The sequence below is a fragment of the Homarus americanus genome, unplaced genomic scaffold, assembly GCF_018991925.1.
Source record: "Homarus americanus isolate GMGI-L3 unplaced genomic scaffold, GMGI_Hamer_2.0 scaffold57965, whole genome shotgun sequence".
NCBI lineage: Eukaryota > Metazoa > Arthropoda > Malacostraca > Decapoda > Nephropidae > Homarus > Homarus americanus.
The window spans coordinates 3,490,662-3,518,151 of NW_024725031.1; the positions used below are offsets into that span (position 1 = coordinate 3,490,662).

Here is a 27,490-nt window from a genome sequence, read left to right on the forward strand (position 1 = left end):
TTAAACTTTGTGTATATTTATTCTGCACGAAAAGACAATAAAGTAAAACTGCTAAGTCAGTTTTTGATAGAACGATTGTTCGTCAGTGTTCTATAGGTGTGTTGAGGAACATTGTTACACACCAACACACACAAACCCAAATCAATTTCTAGGAGTAAAAATACAGCCTATTTTCCCTATCCATTTTTTTTATCAAACCTGTCAGTGCTTGACCAATGTTTGCCAATGTTATATACAAAATATTTATGGATATATGTGATAGAGCTTAAATTAAAATTAATTCGAATACAAACTTTAAAAAAAAATCTGTAGAAATTTAATCAAGAGGAATTTTTGTATGAAATGCTCAACAAAAATTAACAAGACAAAACAGTCTCCATTTTTGAGCAGAGTTTGTGCCTTTTTTTTAATATTTCTCTGAGTGAAGCTGTTATGTTTTATTTTATTTTGTTTTTATTCTATTTTCGTGACGGAGCCTGAGACCCTGTGACGACTTACAGAGCCTTCAGTGATATGCTTCTGTACCGATGGGTGAAAAAGCCAACACATCCGAACCCAGAGAGCAAGTGTAAACAAGTCTCCGGCTGCGTCACACATTACAACAAGAGTTATTGAATGTCTCCGGAGGCGTCCTCGCAGTTGTGAAGAGACGTCGTTAGACCCGTGACCCCTCTGCCCAACGCGTTCGACGATAGGCGGTTAAAACGTCGAAGTCAGGAGCCTGTTTGATCGTTCGTGCGATCCGCCCTTATAACCAGCAGTCAGTCGTTGCCCTAAAATCCAGTTTGTTGTGGACTAGCGGATAAAAGGGGGATGGATTGATAGATGAATCGAGGGATGGATGTTTCGTTCTGGAGCTTTTTCGTCAACTATTTAGAAGTCGTCCTCTGCCACCTTCCTCAGTGTCCTTCTGACCTGTGGGGAGAGACGACCATCAGCACCAACAGTAGTGAACTAATGCGTGTCTCTCTTTTACTTGACAATTTATTATAGTTACTGTACTTTATCAAATCAACAGCGATACAATTGTATTCCACATTAATAAATAACAACGAAATGAAGATTAAGTTTCTTTAAAATGAATATAATTAACATTTACGTCTACCAAACCTCTACAATATGTCATAGATTTATAGTTATAATAAGTACTACAGTAATGCATTATAGTTATAAATAATCATTACCTAAGGAAAAATATCAATAATCCTTAAAACAAAAAACAAAATAAACAAGAAAAACATAAGATCCAGACCAAAAAAAAGAAAGCATCATTACCAAACATAAACCCGGGTCAACACCGACTAGCAGACACACTATGTAACATGCAGTGATCAGTGCATCCAAACTCTGGTGTTGTTGACTGTGTGGTGTGCATGACAACATTGGCAACATTGTCCACGGTACAGTGTGACATCATCTTGTAATTAAACTACGATATGGTACCGTGAAATGTTCAGGGTATGCTACGGTACACATACGTGGTACAATGTGGCCATCCAGGGTGTTGATGGTGCAATATGAAGCAATCAAGTGTCCATAATTGTACCAAGGTACACTTGGCTGTCCACGTAGTTGCATGAATTACTCTTTTATGTTACAGGGGTAAATTGCTGTATTTAAACTTTACATCTAAACTTACTCTCATGTTTTAAGTAAACTTTCTCAAACCGAATACTGTGTGAAGAACAGAACAATAGACGTGGTCACTAGTGTCACAGTGTGGTCTTACACATGATGTAAAAACCTCTAAAAGCCCATTTGTATGCCAGGGGTCGTGTAGTATAGTACACGTAGGTGTTAATGGTACAATATTGCACAGCTAGGGACACTTGGACAACCAAAGTGTACTATGGTAAACTAAAATCTTCAGAATACCATGGTATAGTGATCCATCATTGTACTTGGGATGTCTACGGTACAAATGGGTACAGCATGGAACACTTGGGACGTCCGAGGTAGAACAGGGTACAGTGTGGAACACTTGATATTTATAAGAGTCTGTGGTGCGTTCATGGGGCAGTATTATTAATTACGTTTTTCATGGTACAGAGTGAAGCATGCGTGACTTTGTACATGAAAACATGTACGGTAGTGTACGGTGATAGTCTAACGGAGCCCCTAGACGCCCTCTCCCGTGTGTGTGTGTTACTGTTAAACTGTTCATACCGTCACAGTGTTTGATTGTCTCAGAGAACTGTTCTCACCACAGCCCCCAGTGTGCACCTGTGATGGTAGTGTGTACCACCCCCCAGTGTGTACCTGAGATGGTTATGTGTACCACCCCCCAGTGTGTACCTGTGATGGTAATGTGTACTACCACCCAGTGTGTACCTGAGATGGTCATGTGTACCACCCCCAGGGTGTATCTGAGATGGTAGTGTGTACCACTACCCAGTGTGTACCTGAGAGGGTAATGTGTACCACCCCCAGTGTGTACCTGTGATGGTAATGTGTACTACCAGTGTGTACCTGTGATGGTAGTGTGTACCACCCCCCAGTGTGTACCTGTGATGGTAATGTGTACTACCACCCAGTGTGTACCTGTGATGGTAGTGTGTACCACCCCCAGTGTGTACCTGTGATGGTAATGTGTCTACCACCCAGTGTGTACCTGACCACCAGTGTGTACCTGAGATGGTAATGTGTACCACCCCAGTGTGTACCTGTGATGGTAGTGTACCACCCCCAGTGTGTACCTGAGATGGTTCATGTGTACCACCCCCAGTGTGTACCTGAGATGGTTATGTGTACCACCCCCAGTGTGTACCTGTGATGGTAATGTGTACTACCACCCAGTGTATGGTATGTGTACCACCCCAGTGTGTACCTGTGATGGTAATGTGTACCCACCCAATGTGTACCTGTGATGGTAGTGTGTACCACCCCCAGTGTGTACCTGTGATGGTAATGTGTACTACCACCCAGTGTGTACCTGTGATGGTAGTGTGTACCACCACCCAGTGTGTACCTGTGGTAATGTGTACCACCCCAGTGTGTACCTGTGATGGTAGTGTGTACCACCCCCAGTGTGTACCTGTGATGGTAGTGTGTACCACCCCTCAGTGTGTACCTGTGATGGTAGTGTGTACCACCCCCAGTGTGTACCTGTGATGGTGTGTACCACCCCAGTGTGTACCTGTGATGGTAGTGTGCCACCCCTCAGTGTGTACCTGTGATGGTAGTGTACCACCCCCAGTGTGTACCTGTGATGGTAGTGTACCACCCCCAGTGTGTACCTGTGATGGTAGTGTGTTAGTGTGTACTTGTGATGGTAGTGTGTACCACCCCCCAGTGTGTACCTGTGATGGTAGTGTGTACCACCCCCCAGTGTGTACCTGTGATGGTAGTGTGTACCACCCCCTTAGTGTGTACTTGTGATGGTAGTGTGTACCACCCCCCAGTGTGTACCTGTGATGGTAGTGTGTACCACCACCCAGTGTGTACCTGTGATGGTAGTGTGTACCACCCCCCAGTGTGTACTCTCTCCAGCACTACATATAAACACTATGTGCACTACTCACGTGCATTTTGGCAACAGTGAATCATCTTAGAGGTGACATGCCTGAGGTCCTCATCCACTAATGGGTCAAGTTCCTTACGTCTACTAAAGTATTCCCAAACATTACAACTAACATACTTGTTCTGCTACCAATTAATCCACAACATATTATTACTACCTACAGTGGACGCTGTTGGTGAGGATCTGAATGTCTGACAACAATCTTTACAGAGCGCAGGAGACGGTGTTAACTGTCTCCTCTTTTACTTTAGTGGTGAAAATGTATATCAAATCCCCTTCAACATGATGCCAGGAAAGCTGCTCCTGATAGTAATAATCTTGATGTGAAGGAATGGAAGAGAGAGAGAGCTTGCGTGTGTGACGTCCCATCACCTTTTGCTAATATTGTGTGGAAGCTAGAAAATGTCGGCCCCTCTCCCCGCCAAGGTAACCCCATGGCAGGTAATAGTTAGCTGACTGAAATCAAAAGAAAATAAAATGAAATAAAAAAAAATCGTGCACTTGTTGTTAAGGGAGAAATGGTGAGAGAAACGGTGAGACCTGTAGAGCAGCAAGCCCTTCGGGTGTGGCGCTTACAGCAGCTACTTTAATGTGCACCCCATACTCATCCTGTGAGCGGTAGCTTCCGGTGTGAGGTGTTAGTATCGATGTGTTATGGCAGAGAGAGTTGTCAAGCTTTACTAAAAGATGAACTGCAATCCACTTGAGTTAGATCATTAATGTAGAGACTTAATTTATTTAGCAGTTAAAAAAAATATTACATTTTATTTTTTCTGAAACTATCAGAAGTTTGTAGAATTAGTTAACACTCTTATTTATGTTTTTTTAGTTCTTCAACACAACTACACAAAAAAACTACAGAGGCTAAAGGTCAGCAGAATCCATAACAGAGTCAGACAAGTGAGAGTTATGTTCACAACGTCACTCAGCTAGCTGGTGTAGACACAACACAGTCAATAGAAGAAATGGAAGTTGACTTTACGATCATGAAACGCAGGTTGACTTATATATTACGTAATAACTAAATGTGGGACAGACTGAGACATGGGAAAGATTTTTTGCGCAACCAGAGTGGTTCGGTGTTGGTGGTGGGTGAATCTCGGGTTTTGTTATAGATGCATTCTTTGTGGATATGTTGTCTTCTGACTGTTTTGTGTGACTAAAGACACACATGTATTGATGACACTCTTTGCAACGTCTGTGCACGGAGACAAGTGGGATGGTGACGACTAGTGGCACAAACGACGTTCATACGAGACACTTGACTCTTTATTTCCGTAACGAAGGACTTTAATTGACACGACCATGATCTAGGAGTGCATGTCCTTACTCTAACACACGACGCACACATGAACTAACTACACTAACAGAACGTGGAAATACAGAGACTGGAGACAACGACGAAACAGAACTACTGTGCATGATAAACAAGAATATTACAAGAAGGAACAAATAAGACACCGAGAGAGAAAATTATATGAAAGAAAAGTAGTTAATGAATCTGGAATAACTTTTATAAGAGATAAAAAGTGAAGTAGAAGTGAGGAAGTGAAGGGCAGCACTAATGAGTCACCGCAGTAAACAACACCAACGAGACGGACATGACACAATATAATAGTCCAAGGGAACGCCGTCCTTGTTTTAGCTACTACACGACTCTGCGGGTGTCCTGGAAGAGCCAGCACCCGGAGGAATTGCTGGAGGTGGTAAGGACATACCCGCGAAGTTGAGGACAACATGGATGACTCCTCCTTGGCTGCTGCGCTCAGCTCGGTCGAGGCCAAGGCGGCGCCGGAGGAGAATAGGGAAGCCTTTGACCCCCCCGCCGTGGCAAGAGCTGAGGAGGAGGCCTGTTGGGAGCCAAGGGGGAACTGCAGTCTTATCACACTATATTCTTACTGAGTAGGTCGGCTGGTTCTCTTACGTCCAGAGTGAGAGTACGTGCCGGGCATGTCGCTCTACTACTAAAGACTGCGAAACACCTCACCATGAAGGTTAACATGTTCTCGAAGACCAGCGCTAGTCGTGCTGATCCTGAGTGCCGTGTTAAGGACCACAGCTAAAAACTGAACATCAGTCATCATCTTTATTCATACTAGCTGAGGCTAACTGCTATTGACATGAGAACACTGCAAAAGCTTCATGTGTGTTTCGTTGCTGCGTTTCCTCAGTTTAATTGAACCATAATGTGTCTTACCCTGAGCGTTCATCGTCAACATCACAGCTTGACGTGAATCTCACGTCTGCTGCCTCAGTATGACGTAGTCTCTGCTGCATTATGGATTCATGCACCTTGATGCAGTTCTAAAGGTTAATCTCGAATATAAAGCTAACATTATATTAAAAATGGAAATGAATACAAAATAAAAATCATACTAAAGTGTTATGTTTCCATGCACACTTACGAAAGTATATTGTCAAGGGGCGATGTGCATAATTAAAGCTGAAAAAGTTAACAGTAATTTGGTGAGAAATTGTTCCTGTGGAGGGATTTATCTGTTAATAATGAATCTCTTCCTCGGCTAACAAAACAATCTAATCTCCCAATATACTTGATATTCTGAGGTCTCATCTACAACCCCATTAGATAAATTTCGACACAGTCTGAGGAATAGAATCATCACTATTTAATTCTTTCTCAGCTTCATCATCAATGCTACCAGCCGCAGAAGCATGGATAAACAGGCCATTCAGCAGAGAGAAGAGTACATGAGAGAGGGAGGGTCACAGTAGTCTCCAGAGAGCTGCCAGTAACTTACATGCAACTGATACTGTGTTGGGTATTTATAAACGCCACATTAATTTCTGTAAGGAAAAGGATTAGAAGTAAAACGGTAATATTGTGAATCAGGTGAACAAATAATGTAATATCCACGCGTAGGAGATAGGAAGTTGGTCAAGGATCAAAGAAAGTTCTCAAAACCTTAGGATTCTCATCACGAGCGGGCTCCCGTAACCTAGCATTAGGAAGGAACAGTAAAAAAGAGTAGAATAGATCACTTTCTATTTTGTAAAAGGCAGAGAAACTTTATGCTATTTTTCCTTGTTTTTCTAATTTGAAAAATCACCTTCGACTAAATGAGAAACTTTACTGAACAAAAATGCGTTTTGTAAAATACAAGTCAACCTCACTGAAGTCCGAAGTTCGTGACGATTTTATTTATCGTTTTTTTTTCAGTAAACTTTTGTTTCTGGGAAAATATAACCAAAGATAAACACTAACATGCCTCCTTGTTGCTCGGGAGAACATACTAGTGGTCGGGTTGATAGCCATGCGTTGTGGAAGGTTATCACCACTGTGTCTGGGGCGGTGGTGCGTGTATGTGGAGGTGAGGGTCGTCTGGACATGTTACTCACTAAACCTTGTCTTATGGTAACATATTCTCGAAGTAGTGACCTCGAGTGGAGCAAATTACACTGTATCAAGACTGTTGGTGATACACTGGACGAGTACACTATCTGCCTCAGTAAAGTAGCCAGATGTGAGGACTGTGATGCTGGTACAGGGTATTAGTCAATATATTAGGGACACATTTACTTGATTTATCAATACTCATGCTTGTGTCAACTTTCCAGGGTTAAATATAAACATTTTCAGACTCTGCCTCAAGCAGTCTACTTAGTTAATCCAATCTCGTGTTTTGTTGATCGTCAGTCAATGTAATCTTGTATAAACCAATAGAGTCAAAAGTCTGTGGGGAAACACTGTCGTCAGTGAACACGTTCATGTTAAGAGTCAACTAGGGTAGACGGTCTTTATAAAGGATGGAGAGGTAGGTTACAGAGTGAGGAGTTAGGTCAGGCTGGTGTCTTCTCAGGATGCCTTGCATCGCCCGCTAACCCTCGCAAGGAGACAACAATGAGAACAGACGAGTTACATATTTTCCCAACTAAAACATTATTTCTTGTAATATCCTTTATTTCTGCTGAAATTTTAGGATCCCTCTAGTATGTAGGCCTGTATGTAGGCCTATACGTTGGCCTGTATGTAGGCCTATACGTATCAAACAAGAATTTTATCGATTCGTCGCCTGGAAATTCAAAATATAATTCACATGTATATGTATTTTGAAGATAAAGTAAAATGCTTTGACTGTCTTACAATTCTCTTTAAAATCAAGAATCTCATTGATTGATGGATTTCAGACAAAATTTACGGTACTTTCTGCAAGTGACAGTTGTACTTCCCTGAGGCTCAGTGACCTGTGAACACTTTAATAAAACCATCATATCCCAGGAGCGGTGCGAGCACTGACAACTTTGATCCTAGACCTGCACGTCTTCTGTCGTGGGGAAGAGCGTCTTGTGTTAGGGGTGTGTTTGTGTGTTACAGCCTTCCACATGCTGCTTAATCAACCCATCTAGTAAAAAAAAAATCAGCGCTATAAACGAAAACATAAGCAAGTAAATAAACGAATAAGTGATAAATAAAAAGATAACGGTATAGAGAGCAGACATGGCCGGTACCTCCCGACGCAAGCTGCTTGAGTATTTGCCGTAAGTGTCGTCCAGATACTGGATCGCCTCCCGGGCCGACTGGAAAGAGGGACTTGAGACTATAAGAGCAATAATTATGGGGCGGTGGGCTGCCCTAGGAAGTTGAGCGGAGAACAGTGTGGTCGTTCACTGGGTGAGGCAAGCGGGACACCTTCAGTATACATTGCTAGTTTACATGCTGCAGATGAGTACCGTTTTCCAGGTATCATTATTCCTTTAAGTGGGTTTTTAAATAATCTCAGCTGTTTGTCTTCTATTATTAAGTGTGTATTCTTATTGTCTTTTTTTCTGTTTATCTATTTTCTCTTTCTCACACACACTCACACACTCACACAGGTAAACGCTACCTCAGTGTTTTCTCTTTCGGTCAATGATCAATTTATCTCGTGACAAAGCACTCTTGTACACAGATAGATAAAAGATCATTCAACAGTTAGAATTATTTACCAAGCAACAGAGTTTGGTGCGTTAAAGGGACACTGCTTAAGGCTCTCACTATTTGAAAAAGAAAAAGCAGAAAAACCACAAGAAAAAATAACTCGACAAGGGGCCAAGGCCTCACAGGACCTACATTTAATCTAGGATCCTTCACGTGATAGCAGCGAAGTCCCACAAACCAAAGTCCTAAGTCTCAGGCAAAGAGTAGTTTTGAGAAGAAGCACGAGCAGGTCCTGGTTGGAATCCATCCCTTCTCACCACCATAAAAATAGATGGCAGCAGCATTAGGTTATTTTCTCTTACAGTACCTATAAGGGATAAATTATCTTATTCCCAAGTTACCAACGCCATGATTAGAACTCCTCACATCTGGAGGACTCAGTCACATTGGACCAAAATGGGAAGTATTGAATCATTATACTGAGGGATTTACTAGTAGCTATACTGTATACTATACGTGATACTGGCATGTGAGGGTCAGGTGTGGCCTTCATGCTGGGGAGGGAAGGGAAGCCTGAGTAGCCGTAAAGCGTTCATGGAGAGTCACTTTGTGCAACTCCCACCAACTGTGATTCCTCGTGTTAGCCATACAACTAGAAATACACATCTAGGGGTGACGATTTTACTGAATACATGTCTGTGTCTGTCTGTCTGTTTATTACACTCTAAGTATACATTAAGTTTAATCTGCACATAAGATGACACCCTGAGCTACAAGAGAAACAACGCCCCTTTATACGGAAGTTCATTAATACATTGTATTTATAATGAGGTCAAGAATTCCTCAAAATCAATAATTTTATTGTTTCCTATGGTCATATTCTCCTTAATGTTAGCTGACCAAAACGCCTTAAAAACACCGATATTTAACCTCATTTTCTAATCAGATTAACGTTAATGAAGAATTAATTTCTCCGTTTACACACTAACTTAAGATTTAAATTTTATCTTTAAAATGAAAACAAAAATAATAATATTTATATTGAATGACATAATCAAGAGGTGCGTTTGTTCCCTGTCATTAAGGGGTGGTTGTTGTCTCACCCAAGTGAACGACCTCAAGAGCTGATTGTCCATCTCGCCGCCAACGTCTAGGCTCGGGGAGGGTGGGGGAGAGAGGTCTGCATGGTTGTTGGGGGTGGAGGGCTTACCTTGCCTTCTGGAGGGGTTGGGGGGTTTGTTTTGAAGGGGTGGGGGTTATAAATGGATTTGAAATGCTTTGTTAATTGGCCATATACGGGATACAATCGGTTTTATATTGTTTTATTAATACAGTAGACCTTAATTCTTGACGTTGGTGTATGAGTCTATATCCTTGTATTATCTGAGTGTATATTCACATCTTCTTTTACTTGTGTGTTAATAGATCTTAGTGACGTTAATAATAGGAGTATAGTTATAATCTGACTTATTATACACGTGTATTTACAGGACTTCGATTAACACTGATGACTTTACTAGTCTTGTGGTGTATGGGGTCTTAGTGTCCCCAAATTACTGGTTCTAGGGATAATACAAGGGTCTTAACTAGTCTTGTGAACTGGCCATTTAAAGGGTTTATAAAGGGGTTTAATCTGGTTCTTGGGTAAATATAAAACACAGTTAATCCTCGAGTCAACATCAAGATCGCCTGGAGAATTTTTAGGACTCTTATTCGTCTCCCACTTTTCCTCAGTGAAATTTCCTGGATTTTAGTTCTCAGTGGATCCCTGCCTGTTACCTCGCTCCTTCACATAATATAATGCAAGATTTCAGTAAAGATTAAAGTAGAACATCTTATAATAAAACAATGCATCACCTGAAGATTCTCCCCAAAGCTTATTTCACCTAAAGATTTACCACCCTCAGACTATTTGGAAGGATAGGGTTAGGTTAGGTTAGGTTAGGTTAGGTTAGGTTAGGTTAATGTTCAGGTGAAATAAGCTAACGGGAAAGTCTTCAGGTGATCTATGTCAATTAACCTGGACACAATCTCTCAGTGGCAATGGAATCCTGTTCTTTGCGCACCTGTATGACTAAATAATTCTTTAATAACTAACATTAATTTGTTAAATCATAAGGCAAAGACAATCATAATCATTCTTGAACTTTAAGAAAATGTTTAAGGTTGAAAATGTAATTAACACCTTGATATTTAAAGATGGATAAAGACCCTGACAGCTACAACACTCCATATAGAACACAATAATGACAGCTTAAGTATAATTATTTCCACTTTCCGTTCTTTCGTCTTCTCCCTCTTCATCTATCGTTTCTCTCCCCTTTCATTTCTCATACTTTCATCCTCCCTCCTTGTACCTCTCATTCTATCCTCTTGCTTTCCTCTTTATGTCGGCCCATCATCTCTCTTTAGTACATCTCTTATGCCATCATTTTTCTTCTTTTTATTCCTCAATCTATTTCATTTCCTCCCCTTCTATCGCCCTCTTCCCAACTTCCTTTCAAATTTATTTTCGTATCTATCTTCCCATGTCCATTCTTCTTCAGTTTCTTCTCCTTCAAGCTGTTTCCTCTCCCTCACTCTCCTCCATCACCCTACGAGGCACACTCTGACCTCCCTCACGCTGCCATCTCCATCTAATTCTTCTCCTAACCATTTCTCTTCATTCACTCCCTCTTACAGACCTCTCCCTCACTTGTTTTCTCTCCCCCTTCACTCCTGCCTGCACCACCCTCCGGTACTCACCTCCAGGGGCATTCCCTGTCTGGCGCGGAAGTTAGCAATGATGTCATCAGCCTGTCGCTCGAAATCAGAGGGGCTGGTAAGGGCTCGTGGCATCTCGAAGTCTGGGTTCATCGGCGAGGAGGCCCTGATGGGTGGCCGGATGACAGGGGGCACGGAGGAGGGCTCCATGTTCTGCGTCTCCTGCAACACCAATCTCAAGGTCAGCACAACAGGGGGTAAAGTAGCCTTTGTTCAATGGTTAAAGGCAGAGTTAACTACTATCACCACTACCACCACCACCGCTTCGCAAGTTATGTAGGTGTGATGTAGATTATGAATGGTTATAGCTAGGTCAGAGGTCAGTGAGCGTCACAGCCAATAGTGGAGACGGCCGATAGTAGTCACATCGATGGAAGATTCAAATCAAAGGTCATAGTCCATTAAGAGTCACGTCCAAGGTCACTCAGAACCCATCCAAAAGTCACCTTCAGTCGAACAGGACGGCAGAGGTCACGTCCATGAAACATTCTAACTGACTGACTGAACATCACGACGACCAGAATGATACACTGGTGAAAACAGAGTATGAATGATTCTTTGACCTGCATGGTGTATAAGGCAGGTGTGGGAGATGATAACTAAATTCTGATACACAACTTGGTATAACAACAATAACAGTTCTAATAAAAATAATTACAATTATAATAATAGGAGTGATAATAACAATATTAAAAGCGACGATTACATTAAGAACAACAATAGTATGGAGAGGAATGCCCAGCCACCACTTGTAATGGTGTAGTACATTAATGGAGGCCTTTCACCCCTTGAAGAATATATTGACGACACAGAGGTAATAATGTCGTGGCATTTAATTTTTAAAACAGAAGAACTTGAATGTAAATCGCTGAATATTTCTCTGGAAAACACAATGTTGTATCTGTGAAGTACAAGGAAGGTGACTAATTTAACTTAAGCCCAAGTTGGTTACATTTGTTAGTGAACATAAGTAACGAATGACCATGATATCCAAAATGGCCGAACGTTAATATAATGAAATAATGACGAATATTAACTGAAGCACAACAAAAGGCGGTGTCACACTGCAATAAAAACACAGAAATGCAAAATCAAAACAAAATTCATGCAGAGGTTGCAAGCAGTCATTCTCGGAAGAAAATGGGAAGGAAAATGCCCGAGAGAAAAAATGGTGAAAGAGACCATTGTTATTGTTAGGCAAAAATCCTTTGAGGCGGTGAGATGCGACCCTAGGCTGGGGTGACCTAGGCACTGGTGTTGGACATGCGTAAGTTTATATTACTGATCATAAGTATTTCGTCTATGGATGTTTCATTTAGATAATTAGGAACACAAAGAAACAAGCTTAGTGGTGCCTTATAGTCCAGGTTGTACATTGGTCTTAAAAGGTTCAACCGACCTTAATCATTAGGACTGGGTTCTGTCAATTTTGGGGCCCATTATGACTGGGGCCCATTATGACTGGGGCCCATTATGACTGGGGCCCATTATGACTGGGGCCCATTATGACTGGGGCCCATTATGACTGGGGCCCATTATGACTGGGGCCCATTATGACTGGGGCCCATTATGACTGGGGCCCATTATGACTGGGGCCCATTAGGACTGGGGCCTATTAGGACTGGGGCCCATTAGGACTGGGGCCTATTATGACTGGGGCCTATTAGGACTGGGGCCTATTAGGACTGGGGCCTATTAGGACTGGGGCTCATTGATCAATCACGTATTGTTATGGGATTGTTTTGAACTATCAGACTCCATTACTGATTCTTCAAAGTTATGACACTCACAAAGAAAGTAAATCAGAGTTGGCCTTTAAGAGTATCAACAGGTGTCAGTCGCGGGTACTAGTGTGAGCACCAGCAGGTGTGTCATCTATGTTATTTACAGTGTCAGGTGTCTAGTTGCTTGAGGGCGAGACTCTTCACCACAAGAAGATGGTTCACGTTCAGGGATTAAACTGTATCCTGTTCGTCATTAGCGTTGTAGAGAGTGAGGGAGAGAGGGGTGTAGGGCCTCAGGTGGGGGGAGATGGTGGGTGAGAGGAGAGAATTTAAAGGTTAAAAAATAATGCTAGACCAAGTTGAGCGCCACAACATACAACAGGCGACACACAGAACCACAACTCACAAGGTTGTGTGAAGCCTAAAGTCCAGCAGTGACGGACACTGTATCCTCTCCGGCGTGGACGTGGGTGATGAACACAGTAAAGTAAGTTAAAGGGCGGACAGGAGAACTACTTGAGGATAAGATACTACTGTAGAAAGAAAGGATAATACTGAAGGAGACTAGAGGTAGCTGTAGATGAGGAGAGTTTGGGTTGTGTTATGGATGGATGGATGAAAAATTAATGACATTGAAGGAGTATAGAGACATCTACAGCAAGAGAGAGACCTTCTGAGAGATGGCGGAATATTGAAGAAAAAGACACTGAAGAAGAAGACATTAAAGAAGAAGAGAAAGAAGAAAAACCTACAATAGTTAAGAATAAAGATGCTTAAAGAGGAAGTGGAACATCAAACATCTTGGACAAAACTGCAGGAATAAAAGACCCAGAAGAAAAGCATTGGAACCTCTACTTTGGAAGCCACAAGGAGAGGCTGAGAGAAAGGTTAAAGCTCTACTGGAGACACTGGTGTTGTCGCTTTAGTCTATTAGCCGAAAGCATTGAAGAAATCGCAAAGAAACGTCAAGTAAAACAACAGACATCAAATTAGTTCCAAACATAAATATATAATCAGAGACGAAAGATTGTTGTTAAAAACAGAATGAGATCACTTAAAGATAATCCAATTATAAGTAATAATGTTTATGTCATTAATACGAACTAAATAAAGACAACTTGTCATAAAACTTACACAGTACACCTATACATATATACTGCATATTATGTATAGTACACAGTATATGTATGTATATATGTATGTATGTATATGGATATAACTCAAGCGTTAAGTTTATAAGTAGAAACGAATAGAATCTCATGATAAAACAGCTGGTTAGAGTGAGGTGTGTGTGTGTGTGTGTGTGTGTGTCAACCCGCGTCCTGCTGTCCTCACCTTTCATCAACATAAACTCTCTATGTCTTCTCACGTAATGACAACTGTGTACCTGAAAAGAGTGTACAGCAAGTGTTGTCATCTCTGCGTTTTAATTGTGACGTGTTGGTGGTGGTCACGGTGGTATGCTGAGGGGTTATGAGACATATACGAGTGTTTGTATCTCAGCTGAGTGAGAGTCCAGTTTAGTGAGGACACCACCAGGACGAGGAGCTGCAGGACCTCCACACACACACACAGCACGGTCTACCTCGTCAGCTAACTCCATAATTCTATAATAAACCCATATAATTTATTTCTTATTAGAGCCAACAGAAAATATATTTATATAAATCAATTAGGTAATTTTTTTATCGTTAGCACCAATACACCGAACGTCAGTAATTGTGCCGCATGTTTATGCAATTTTTACAGGTTCTTTTAACGTGAAAAGTTCAGATTGTGGCGGTGAAGAACATGGCAGGATGAAGGAGAGAAAGAGAGAGAAAGAGTGACGGTGCGGGAGGAGGGAGGTTAGAGCCGACGCCTGACTGCCGCCACGGATGGGGTGTAGGGCATGAACCCGCAATAATCCTCCTGCAAGACAACCATAAACACATACTTACACTCTGGCAGTGTTCAGCTGGCTCATAATCTCACACATCTAAGAATAAAAGCCAAGTATCGTCCCTATATTATTATATCAGTGAGGATTTCCACTGCTCTTATTTCAACATGTTGAATGTAACAAAACTGTATACTAAGTTTGTTCAAGAGTATATCAGAAAATTATATTAAAATAACTACGAAATTAAAGGAAAATCACTAAGATAGACACAGTAACAAAACAGAAAAAGTTTTGCTGATGTTTACAGCTTAGTAAAACAAACAACAATACAGTATTTTATACAGAAAATAAAATGACTGGTTATATAAAATGAAATGAGTTAATTTGATAACGTGTCAGTACTACTAAATAAGCAAGAGAGCGTGTGAGCAGAAAGCAGACCTGAAACATAATAATGAGTAGAGTGAAGCTTATCATACGAGTGTTAACAGCTGCAGTGATTTAGAGCAGCTGCTGTAAACCTTAAATAACACGTTAACCAAAAAAACTACTATAGAAAAATGTATTAGACAAGTCGTGACGATGTCAGAAATTGACCCAAAAGAACGACTATGGAGACAGTATGAGTTATGTTGGTGTTGTGGGCGTGCGGGGCGGGCGTGGTGGTCCTCACAGGAGCCATCCACTACGGTCACGCCCCTCACTCACCGTTCTAAAGGGATCCTCTGCATCAGGATATTTCATGGATGTTAAAAAACGCCTTGGATAGTTGTCGACGAAATCCTTTTCAGCGATCTTTGATTTGTAGAAAATGAGAATTTTATCAGAAACAAATGTATGGCAACGTTGCCATTATATATATAACAAAATCCTGGAAGAAATGTTACATGTATAAAACTGTGACTGCATCGTGTCTTGTATTCATTTAAAATGTTATTGTATTGTCCTGAATATAAATGGGAGTAGCATGTGGGGCTTCATTTAGAATTAATGAGTAATGACTTACTGACGGCCTGTGTACAGTATACTTGTCTTGAATATAAACATCAGATACTGTAGTCTCTATAACCAGTACACATCTCTCCTACATATTAACAAAAATGATGTCATGGTTCTTTATATTCATCAATATGACATCTATTGAAGTGACATTTTCAACATACAAAAATAAAATATGAATAATAATGCATAAAAAAAAGTGACCATATGTAGTGGCCGGCGCCCACTCCCTGGCAGGGGTTGCTGGTCTAGAAATAGTGGCGAGAACGTGATGCGGTGCGGTAAGATGTGTCAAGAGGCGACAAGGTAAAAGCCAGATGAGACCCGAACGAGAGAGCCTCCCTGATGTTACGAGAAGACTTGTGCAGTGTGTCAGCCTGTCTCTACATAACAACCAAGGACGTGGGACATCTAAATCCTCAATACGCATTTCTCTCTGAGGCAAACACGCGTAGCAAGTGTTGTGGGAGGCTGATGTGTGTTCCCTGTTAGGTTGGTACTGTACATTATACGCTCTTGAGTCATTATGGGTATTAAAATAAGCAAGATTAGAAGCTACACTGTAACTATCAACCACAATATACTCCAAAAGATCTTGAAATATACGTATGTGTCTGAAGAGCAAAAGTGTACTTGTGCAAGGAATTGAAACGCAATGTACGGAAGATATTCTGCCACAGTAAGAGACTTGCTTATTTAAGGTTCAAGGTTCATGTAAAGAAGAAGAAATATTACCAATGACCCTTACTTGGGAGAACTCACTAAGCCCATGTTATTTGGTTGATTGTCTGAATATCATTAACATCAGTGGTCACAATAGTACATTAGGTTGTACCGGAGCACCACCTCACTCCAGCCACAATCTCATAAACTAGTAGAAACTTTCTATTTTTGCTCTAAGTCTTGGCGCAACAAGTCGGTGTATTCATCGCTCGACCTTCTCAGTGACGCCCCGCCACCGCTCCTCACTGCTTTTGTACATTGAGGTCGTTTATAGTCATCTATTTGTGGTGGGGTGGTCACTCGCGGCGGTGCCAGCAGGGGCCTATGACTCACCTCCAAGACTCGCTACACCCACGTCCGCTAGACTTACACACGGAATACTTGTTGATCCTCAAAACAGAGATCGAACAGGGTAAATAATCCTGGTAGTTGAAACACCTTGAGCAAAGAACCACAGCAACAATCGTGTGTCACTCGGGGTTAACTATGTAATCTGCCTCTTGGTTCCATCTCCCATATTTGAAAGAGAACAGAGGTGGTGTGGGGAATTTAATGTATTATGAAATTAAAGGCAAATTACTTTAAAACCTCAAATAAATGTTGTTCTTATGACGCCTTAACTAACTTTTCTCGGGTTGCCACGAGAGGTTGGATAATGGCCAAATAAGATAAGATTCACCTTTAAAAAACTTAAAACATTCATGGTCTATACTGTTTCAAACCCAATACTCTTTAATACCGCAACTACACCATGTTCCCATACATGTACCGCGTTATAACTGCGAGTGTTGTAAAGTTCATCCAAGTACGGCGTTGGTATTCAAGGATCATTGTGCAAATATTTCTAAGTCTGTCATGTCGCTTCCTGGGTATTATATCTCTGTTGAAGCCGACGAGTGTCATAACCCTGGGTCAACATCCTCCCAGGCGATGGTCTAAAGTGTTAAGCTGACACATTAACCCACTCTATATACACCGCCCGGGAAGATAACCTCTCAGTCCTGCCTCGATCATGTAAGGTGACTGAAAGATCGTTGGGCTTCACGTTGGTACAGTGGCCGCCCTTCTGGTTAATGTTTAATAATATATGAAGGTGGGGATGGAAACTTTACACTCGTCTTCAAAACTAACGAACTGTCCTTGCATTTGATGCTCTTCTGTCTCGGGCTACAGGTGGGGGCGGCTGTCAGCGAGTGTTGGCACCAGCGGCCAGACGAGCCGCGGCAATAACACTCTGCCCTACACGCATTAGGCAACTGCTCGTGACGTCACGCTGTATGTGTGTCGCAAGTCTATTTCAGGACGTTAATGGTGAAGTGTTATCTCTGCACGTCAGTATTTTTATTAAATATGATAAGTTCACATCTATCGTCGAACAGAGAATCTGGCGACACTAATTCAAAATACTCTTTTGACCATTTTATAATTTCTTAGATGGCGTCTTATATACAGGTCGTACCATATATAACTTACATCCACCTGGAATAGACTTCCACAGTATTTGATTTTGAGTGCATTGAATTGTATTTTCCACCTCATGAACTCTGAAATCATTACAGAATCAACACTTATAAATCAATTTACAGTAAAAATAGACCAGTCGTTATCTATATTACTTCAACACTTTTGGCTTCTTTGAGAATTAGGTCCATCTTGGTCTACTTAGAGTGATCCTTTAAGTACTCTAAATATAGAACTAGAGAGACATCATGATTACATACGTCCATGAAGGATATTATCTCCCCAGCGTAGAAATTCATCTTCTTAGATACGTTATGTATATTTTTGTGTGCGGTGGGTCGTGGGGTGAGTGAGAGATCAGTTGGAGTCACATCCTCTTGAATAAAATTAAGATCAAAGCAGACTGTCCTTAAGCTTATCCAAGCTCCTAGGCCCAGGGAAGACTTGCCTGCATGACCGAAAATGGGTGTCAGGTAAGTATTAGCTGCCAAGTTTAGTGTTGGTGAAGAGCCAAACACGGCAAGGCCAGCAAAGGCTCCTCTTCCTCCTACTGCTGCTGCTGCTGCTTCTACTTTTCCTACCCACACCATCATACTTCATTCCTCCCTTCCATAGTCTATTGTTTGCGTGAACTGACATGTTTCGAGATTACTGTATTCAAAAGCAACAGGAAATATTATAAACAAGGCAGTTAATTACACTCATTTTTTCATAACATACGCTACTCGTAAGTTATTTGTAGTTAATATTTTGCTCTTCATCTGTCAGCTAAAATGTCTACGTTTCTCAGTGGACACTAAACGCTCTCCGTCTTAGGCAGTTTTCCAGAAGTTACCTCTTGTCGACTCTGAATGATCCTATAACCCACTACTTTCGTTCCGTGAATACCTATTAGGTGTGTGTGTGTCAATCGGCGGTAAGAAAACAATCCTGGAATTTACTACAGAAGAGGAGCGACCCTTTGTAGTTTCCCTATAGTCGGGTCACTTGCAATGCGTCGCTCAGTCAACCATACATACAGTAGTCTGCATGTAGGCAATATTATCTTCACTACTGATTAATAATGATATAAACAAGCAAAAGACGGTAATGGTCTCGACTATCATGATGTCAAAATGTGAAATCTTAGTGTTTTGGTGATGTGAATAATGAAAGTGATGATTTAATAACGTAAAATTATTTGAATAACGAAAATTATTACAGAACGATACACCTTTTCACATATCCGTTGAGACATTGTTACATAACTATTTGACAAATTTCATAACCGAATGACAGAACACATATCGAATGACAATCTAAAATAACTGTTGGTGGTATGTCATTCTCCAATTGTTACATTCTCAAACTATATGTAGACTGTCGGTTTATTGTTAACGTCTGTCAACTTCATAACTTATGTCAATCATTTCCGTTAGCATGAACGAACAGTTATTTTAGATTGCCATTCGATATGTGTTCTGTCATTCGGTTATGAAATTTGTCAAATAGTTATGTAACAATGTCTCAACGGATATGTGAAAAGGTGTAGTCTAGACGGCAATGGTGGTGTGTGGCTGCCGTCCGTTCAATTTTATACAGTACAGCGTCCTCCCGTCATCAAGGGAGCCAACTCTTCGGTGTGGATTTCAAAATTCTGCCTTTTGGATCATTTCATCAGTTGAAAAATGTCAGTGTATGTCATATACCATGTGACCAATATAGTTTACTAATAAGGAAAGGTTGTTAGACGAGGACTGTTCTATTAGGGACAGTGCTGAGACAAACACCTCACGCGGAAATGAATGATGTGGGTAGAAGTGAGGCAGCCAGACCCGTTGCCTGAGCTGCTTGGAATAGTGACAGAAGAGGTTTAATCCTGCCAAAATGTCTCCTTGACGGTATACCATCGACACTCGTCAACACGTCTAAAGGCGAACCAAGAAAGAACCGTGTGTGTCTCTTCCGCGTTCACTGGGCGAGGAGGAGAAGAAGGAGGAGAAGGAGTAGATTTATTCGTTCTAAGTTATGGGAGAGTTTCTTGGCCGGGAAAGGTTGGCACGGAGTAAGGTGCGTACAGCCACACCCTCAAGCTTCATCATACTACCCACCCTTACTACTTTCAACCTCGCAGTGATCCTTGACGAGTGAATCTCTGACAGTTATGCTTGTATTTATTTGTGTGTGTGTGTGTGTGTGTGTGTGTGTGTGTGTGTGTGTGTGTTGGGTTAAAAAGTATACATACATGCCAGATACCCGGGGAGCCGAGTAAAGAAGAGGTCTGAGACACAATAAGGATGCATTGTCTATTATAACTCAACAATTCGGTGTAGTGAGCGGAGTGTAGCTTTGATTGAACAAATAACAACAAATATTACGGAAAAAAATCAATACTTCAGCGACTTTTCTCCTGTGAGCGGTGAGCCGGGGGGGTTGGAATATGGTTGGTTGACGTGGGGCAGGAGACGCAACACCTTCCATCACCCCCCCAAACACAATATCTAAACCTACATACTAAACAAATTCCCTTATAAAAGATCTCTTATGTTTCAGGTGGTGTTCTTAAGGGCTGTGGATGTGGTGAGATAGAAGCCCCTGCCTGCCTCTCCCCCACACAGCCGCCCCCCCCAACACCACCACCCCCGGCCTCTTGGCACGCCAGGCCCCCATCATCGTCAGCCCCACCAACCAACTCCATATTTGTACCTCTCCACGGTCCTCGCCCCAACACCACACTCTACACCGCACACCAACTGCACATTGTATAGAGCAAGAGTCACTTTCTGTACCCACTGATAATTCACAAACAACCGACTAGAAATGTGGGTAAACAGTGTATTGTGTGTGTGTGTGTGTGTGTGTGTGTGTGTGTGTTTTAAGCGTTTAAGTGTGCGCGTGTGTGTGTGTATGTTTAAGTGTATATGTTTAAGTGTGTGTGTGTGTGTGTGTGACCACCTTTCTAGTGGGTTATTCTACAAGAGCATTTTCTTCCTCATTCCTTGACGATATTTGATATGAAGTATTTTTAAGACTTGCTTTCGTTGGGCGTAAGACCTCTATTGTTAACTACTGAAGACTACTGCTATGGTGACTCCTTCAGCAGGTACCATGAAGGATTACCTGGAAAATAGTAATTAGTATGATTTCTTCAAGATGAGTTACTGAAATTAAAGAGACTCAGATCTATGAACTATTTCCCCGAGGCGTCGTTGATGCTGTGAAATTGAGCTTTATATCTGTGGCTGTTAACGCTATATTGCGGACCTTAAGATACTGTTAATAATGAGAATTTTAGCGAGCGGAAATATTTTAGCATGAGTGGCTAAAAATAGAAGTGGTGGCGGTGGTGGGTGGTTGCCGTGGTGATAGTGTAATGGTAGCGAGTGGTTGGAATGGTGTTAGTGGGTGGGTGGGGTAGTGTTAGTGGGTGGGTGGGGTAGTGATAGTAGGTGGGTGGGGTGGGGTGGGTGGGGTAGTGATAATGGGTGGGTGGGGTGGTGGGTGGGTGGGGTAGTGGGTGGGTGGGGTGGTGGGTGGGTGGGGTAGTGGATGGGTGGGGTGGTGGGTGGGTGGGGTGGTGGGTGGGTGGGGTGGTGGGTGGGTGGGGTGGTGAAGTGGGTGGGTGGGGTAGTAGTGTTAGTGGGTGTGTGGGGTAGTGGGTAGGTGGGTGGGTGGGGTAGTGGGTAGGTGGGTGGGTGGGGTAGTGGGTGGGTCATGCACTAGTAAGATCACTATGGTTGCCAGCTACATTGTCCTTCTTATTCATGTATTCCCTAGTGTTTATCTTCACTCTATAACGATGGCAGACTCACTCCCTCCCCTACCAAGCTCAGCGGACATCTTCCTATAATGCAATACTTTCACTGAGGTATTCGCTATAACACACACTGACTTCACTGGAACACTCTTCAAGACACACAATGTTTTCTCTGTTATAAAGCTCATGTGATTTCAACCGTGAGTTCGTAAGGTGTTGAAAATCCAAAGTCAGTTCCCCGACACACCTGATTCAGTTTAGGTCTGTCGTCTCTTAGGTTAACTTAGGATGCAGTCGTAAAGGTTCAGAATATACTTAAAACCAATTAATATTCTCATATATGTCTTGAACTATTCATAATAATAATAATAACAATAATAATTATAATAATAATAATAATAATAATAATCTTTATCTCACGTGGCGTAGAGTAACGTGAACTAAAGCCGATGTTATTTACGTATCCAGGAACGATATAAAGTACGTGTTACATATACAGTAGAAGACGTCGAATATATTTTGTTCACTTACTGATGGGAGGAAACCCCGTAAGGAAAGAGACGTTGTATTGGGGTTATATAATATTGAAACATGATATAATTCTCACTACAGTACATCTTTTGCTGCTATGACCCCTGTAACGAGCCTTTTGCCCGGATAGATTCTCTCTCCAACAATCACAAGAGGCGCGAGATGACACAATAACTCTCTCAGTGTCTAGAAACAAAAACAAAACAATCTCTGCACATAATGAACCCTGGCACAATCTCTCCTTATTTTATTCTTCTCTCTCTTGTTCTCCTCTCCTCCTCTTCCCTTGATGTATACGTAGATAGAGGAATAGAAAGAACGATATAATAATGGATTAGATAGATTAGATACATCGCTAAATTATACAAAATATTATTCCTATGATGTGTGACTCCTGACACGAGTCTCTGGGGAATGTAGAGTAGAGGTGACTGGTGATAAGAGTAAGATGGTCCTAGTGCAAGGGAGAGGGGTGAGGGAGGGGTGAAGGAGGGGTGAAGGAGGGGTGTGGTGAGGGAGGTGAAGGAGGGGTGTGGTGAGGGAGGGGTGGGAGGTGTGGTGAGGGGGTGAAGGAGGGGTGTGGTGAGGGAGGTGAGGATTAGTTTGTGTGGTGAGAGTAAGAGGGTGTTGTGGGGATTACCTGTGGTAGAGTGGGAATGTCAGTAGTGGTGGTAGTGGAGAGGGGGAGAGGGGAGGGGAGGGAAGGAAGGAGGGAGGGAGGGAGGAGGAGGGGTGGCAAGGAAGGTGTGAGGGAGAAGAGGGAGGAAACAGAAATAGCAGCCCCCGTTCAGAGCCTCTCTGCCGCACTCGCTACAGCCCCCACCCTCTCCTTCATTCCTTCCTTCCTCCTTTCCCTCGTTACCTCTAATTCCTTCTTATCCTCCTTTATCCTCGACTAGCCACTACACTCATTCATCTCATCCATCTTCCTCTCTCTCTCTCCTTCCTTCGTTATCGCTGGCTGCTTTCCTATCCTCCTTTATCCTTATCATACATTTCCTGCCCTTCTTCTAGTCCTTCCTTCCCTTCTCTTCTTCCCTTACTATCCTTCTTCCTATTCTCCTTTATCCTTAATTATTTCACTCTACTTTTCATCTAATGTCCCTTTTCCCTCCCTCCTTCCTCTTTCTCTCCCTCCTTCACTCCCTCCCTCTTTCTCTCCTCCTTCCTCCCTCCCTCTTTCTCTTCCTCCTTCCTCCCTCCCTCTTTCTCTCCCTCCTTCACTCCCTCCCTCTTTCTCTTCCTCCTTCCTCCCTCCCTCTTTCTCTTCCTCCTTCACTCCCTCATCACCATTAGTTACTTCCAATCGTCTTTTCTCCTCCATTCACTATTATTATTATTTACCTTATTAATTTTTATTTTTAATCTATCTTGTTATTTTTTCTCTTTCGTATTTGTTGTTTTTTTGGTCATTTATTCTCGTAATAATCACAGATGTTTATTTTCTTCCCTCTAGAAAGTTTTACTCACCACAATCACGACCTCCTCTACCACCACCAGTTCTCACCACAATCACGACCTCCTCTACCACCACCACTTCTCACCACAATCACGACCTTCCCTACCACCACCACCACCACTAACCACAATCACGACTTCCCTACCACCACCACTTCTCACCACAATCACGACCTCCCCAACCACCACCACAATCACGATCTTCCCTACCACCACCACTTCTCACCACAATCACGACTTCCCTACCACCAACACTTCTCACCACAATCACGACCTTCCCTACCACCACAGAACAATTTACGTATATAAAACTATCAACTGATAATTATAATTCTATCTTTATCTCTTTTCTCTGTCTAATGTCTATCACGTCAGTATATATTATATTTATTCCTTTATCGAAGACTTTACTAACTGCATAATGTGTAAATTTGTCATATAGGAACCTGTGGTCACATGCCAAGGCTCGGTAATCCTTCCCAGATGATGTCAGATGCTCGGAACACTCACAAGGAGACGAAAAACTGATTAAGAAATAGTTTTATAGTGAGACTGGATGAACTGGGGACTGTTAATATTTTTTCTTACATATCTGACTAAGTTAAATACATAAACTACTAAAAAGGTTATTTTTATTATCTTCATTATATATGTTAGCATTTTCATTGTTATTATGCACAATTATTTATTATTATTGTCATAATTTGTTTTTCGTTATTATTCTTAATATTCCAAATTCTATAATTATCACTCTTATTATTGTTATTATCGTCTTCGTTAGTTGATAACCTTTTACACATGATTCCGAGTAGACATCACATACCCAGCCTTTAAGTCTGTCTGTCTGTCTGTCTGTCTGTGTTCCTCTCGTCCATCTCGTTAATCAGAACTTCTCTCCCCACGACCAACCTCGACGAGAACCTTTGGTGATTGATTAAGTAATTTCGACTTTTTTATTCCCTAACGTCACCTATCCTGGACCACTCCTAGCCTGGACCTCTGTTATCCTGAACCTCTCCTATCCTGGACCTCTCCTATCCTGGACCACTCCTAGCCTGGACCTCTCCTATCCTGGACCTCTCCTATCCTGGACCTCTCCTATCCTGGACCTCTCCTATCCTGGACCACTCCTATCCTGGACCTCTCTTATCCTGAACCTCTCCTATCCTGGACCTCTCCTATCCTGGACCTCTCCTATCCTGGGACCTCTCCTATCCTGGACCTCTCCTATCCTGGACCTCTCTATCCTGGACCTCTCCTATCCTGGACCTCTCCTAACCTCTCCTATCCTGGACCTCTCCATCCTGGACCTCCTGGACCTCTCCCTGGACCTCTCCTACCTCTCCATCCTGGACCTCTCCCCTGGACCTCTCCTATCCTGGACCTCTCCCATCCTGGACCTCTCCTATCCTGGACCTCTCCTATCCTGGACCTCTCCTATCCTGGACCTCTCCTATCCTGGACCTCTCCTATCCTGGACCTCTCCTATCCTGGACCTCTCCTATCCGCTTAAAGATCATTGTTGTTGGATCACAGACACAACATCAATACGTCATCTGGTATTCGTATATTTTCCCGTATAATAAATTATGTATACCTTATTTACTTCAACGTCATAATAGTAAAGAATTAGGAACGTTCGTCTACCAATTTCATTAAACATAAATTTTCCCGTCATTGAGAACCTCCGTGGTACTCTACATCGTGCGATATCTGTGACGACATTCGCTTCATTTTTTTAATTTTCTGTTTTGTATTTTCCACAGTGTAGCTGGACGTTCAAATGGCACATCAAATTCATTAAATTCAGCTATTGTATTTATATGTGTGTGAATGAAACTCCGAGTTCATAATTAAAATACTTTAAGGGGATCGGAACGCCTCCGTTGACACCTCACAGGAATTTACCATGGAATCTAATACTATTATATTTATTATTCGTATTGACTTTTTATGTATTTATTGAATTATGACCGGATTTTATTTAGATATTTTAGAGAGAAATTAGCGATTAAATTCCATATATATCCAGCTTGTGTGCACCGACAGTCTGCCTCTGGCCAGTGTCACATATCTATCACTTCACCACCCACGTCTCGCCTCCACCCGCTAAGTTCTATCTTGTTAACCCGATGACACCTGGAGGGTTAAGTCATCGACCTCAAAGGGTTAAGTCATCGTAATCCAAGGGTTAAGCCGTCATAATCAAAGGGTTAAATAATCGTATTCAAAGTGTTAAATAATCGTATTCAAAGTGTTAAACAACATCTTCTCACCTTGAATAAGAACATTCTGGGTCTTTATACAAAAATAAAACGAACCTCAGCTTAAACAAGTCCTTAAAACTTACATTAACCTCATTTCTATTGAACACTTCATTAACTCAACTTTGGAAGAAAAATGTTCGTTTCATCACCAAGTTAACTGTGTGTTGTTATTCTTCTACATAAACAATTATTCTTACGAAAGAAATCAAAAGTTTTCTTGGGGGTTCAGTTAACATGGAACTGGATGACGTCATAAAGAATGGTATCAGCATTTATTGTTTTCTAGTAACATCTAAACAACTTCTTCTCTGTAGTGAGGAAGGCAAGATCTGTGATGTATGTTGTATATCGTGACAATGTGTGCGTTAAGAGAGGAGTGGTGATATGTCAACAGTTTTACTATAGTACACGTGACTGTAGAGAAACACACTGGGTACTGGAGACAATGTTCAGGTTAGATAAACAACACACACGTTCTCGGTGTTTTATCTCACACTGTACACCGAGCCCGTCACAACTGTAAGGCTCGAGGGCAGTTTTCTAGCGTTGTCGTGTTATCTATGAAGAGCAAACATAATATTTCGTTGGTAAGTAAACTTATAGATTCCTTCAACAAACCGCTTATAACGCGTTATGAGTTTCTTGTATTTCACAATTCGATGGTACAGTATCGTCTTAATTTCACTGTTGCACTGTTGAAGCTGCTGCTGTCGACAGTTACGTTCAGTGAGCTTCACTGTAATTCAACCCATGCCTTTTACAACATGAATATTTTTATTAGTCAAAGAAGGCCATAGGGACGTCTATGGCGTTCCTAAAGAGAGTTGGGACAAAAAATAGAAAATAAATAGATATTGTCGTTGTAGGTGTTGAGGGCGGGCGGTGTTGCTGTAGCAGCCGTCCCCTCCAGCTGTGTTACATGTGTTGGACTCACTCACCCGCTTGGACATGGAGCCGTCGATGCCATACTGCCTCTCAATGTCGAGGAGGTGTCCGCCCTGTGGCAGGTGGACGGTGGTGCAGATGGAGCGAGTCCCCGAGGAGTCATCCTTCTTCTCCCTCTGGCGGAGGCCGATGGGGGTGTACTTGTAGCCGTATGCAGATGGCCAGCTCATGATGACGACAACGAGTGTAGCGACGGTGGCAGTGACAGAAAGGAGGTGCACGCGCGCTGGCTTTCGGGGCAACACTGGCAAGGTGGATCCGGTGCTACACCTCCTTGGCACGCCGCCCCCCGTGCCCACCCGTTCGCCCGCCCGCTACGGACCGCCCACCACCATCCTGCCCAAACTGATTCGTGCTCCACCATTTTCTTCCGCATCGGCGTCTAAGGTAATTTACAAACGCCATGAGCGATGCAAAGAGAGGCAGAGAGAGATGAAAGGGGGCAGCATTCACACCAGGGGTATTTTGGGTGGCTTGTGTTCCCTTATACCTCCGACCTCCTGAAGGTCCGTCTACCCACAAACTCTCGCCCTCTTCCACAACCTTACGTCCACGAGACACCAAGGGGCACGGGGGCTGAATGATGCCCTGTGGGAGGTGTGAGA

General features: G+C 42.3%; 1 protein-coding gene across 3 annotated transcripts; it reads right to left on the reverse strand.

Annotated features, from left to right (window-relative positions):
- Window positions 1–27,149, reverse strand: LOC121864650. Of its 3 annotated transcripts, none has more exons than XM_042363774.1 (4): window positions 26,879–27,149; window positions 11,142–11,321; window positions 3,893–3,976; window positions 1–915 (listed from the first exon to the last, which is right to left on the reverse strand). In XM_042363774.1, the coding sequence occupies exons 1-3, from the start codon at window positions 27,053–27,055 to the stop codon at window positions 3,899–3,901; spliced, it is 435 nt and encodes a 144-aa protein (XP_042219708.1). In that variant the 5' UTR covers window positions 27,056–27,149; the 3' UTR covers window positions 1–915; window positions 3,893–3,898. The 3 variants fall into 3 exon arrangements, with proteins under 3 accessions (XP_042219708.1, XP_042219706.1, XP_042219707.1); XM_042363772.1 differs by lacking the exon at window positions 3,893–3,976 and adding an exon at window positions 5,239–5,370; XM_042363773.1 differs by lacking the exon at window positions 3,893–3,976 and adding an exon at window positions 7,988–8,056 and having other exon boundaries at window positions 26,879–27,148.
- Window positions 27,150–27,490: the final 341 nt, after the last annotated feature.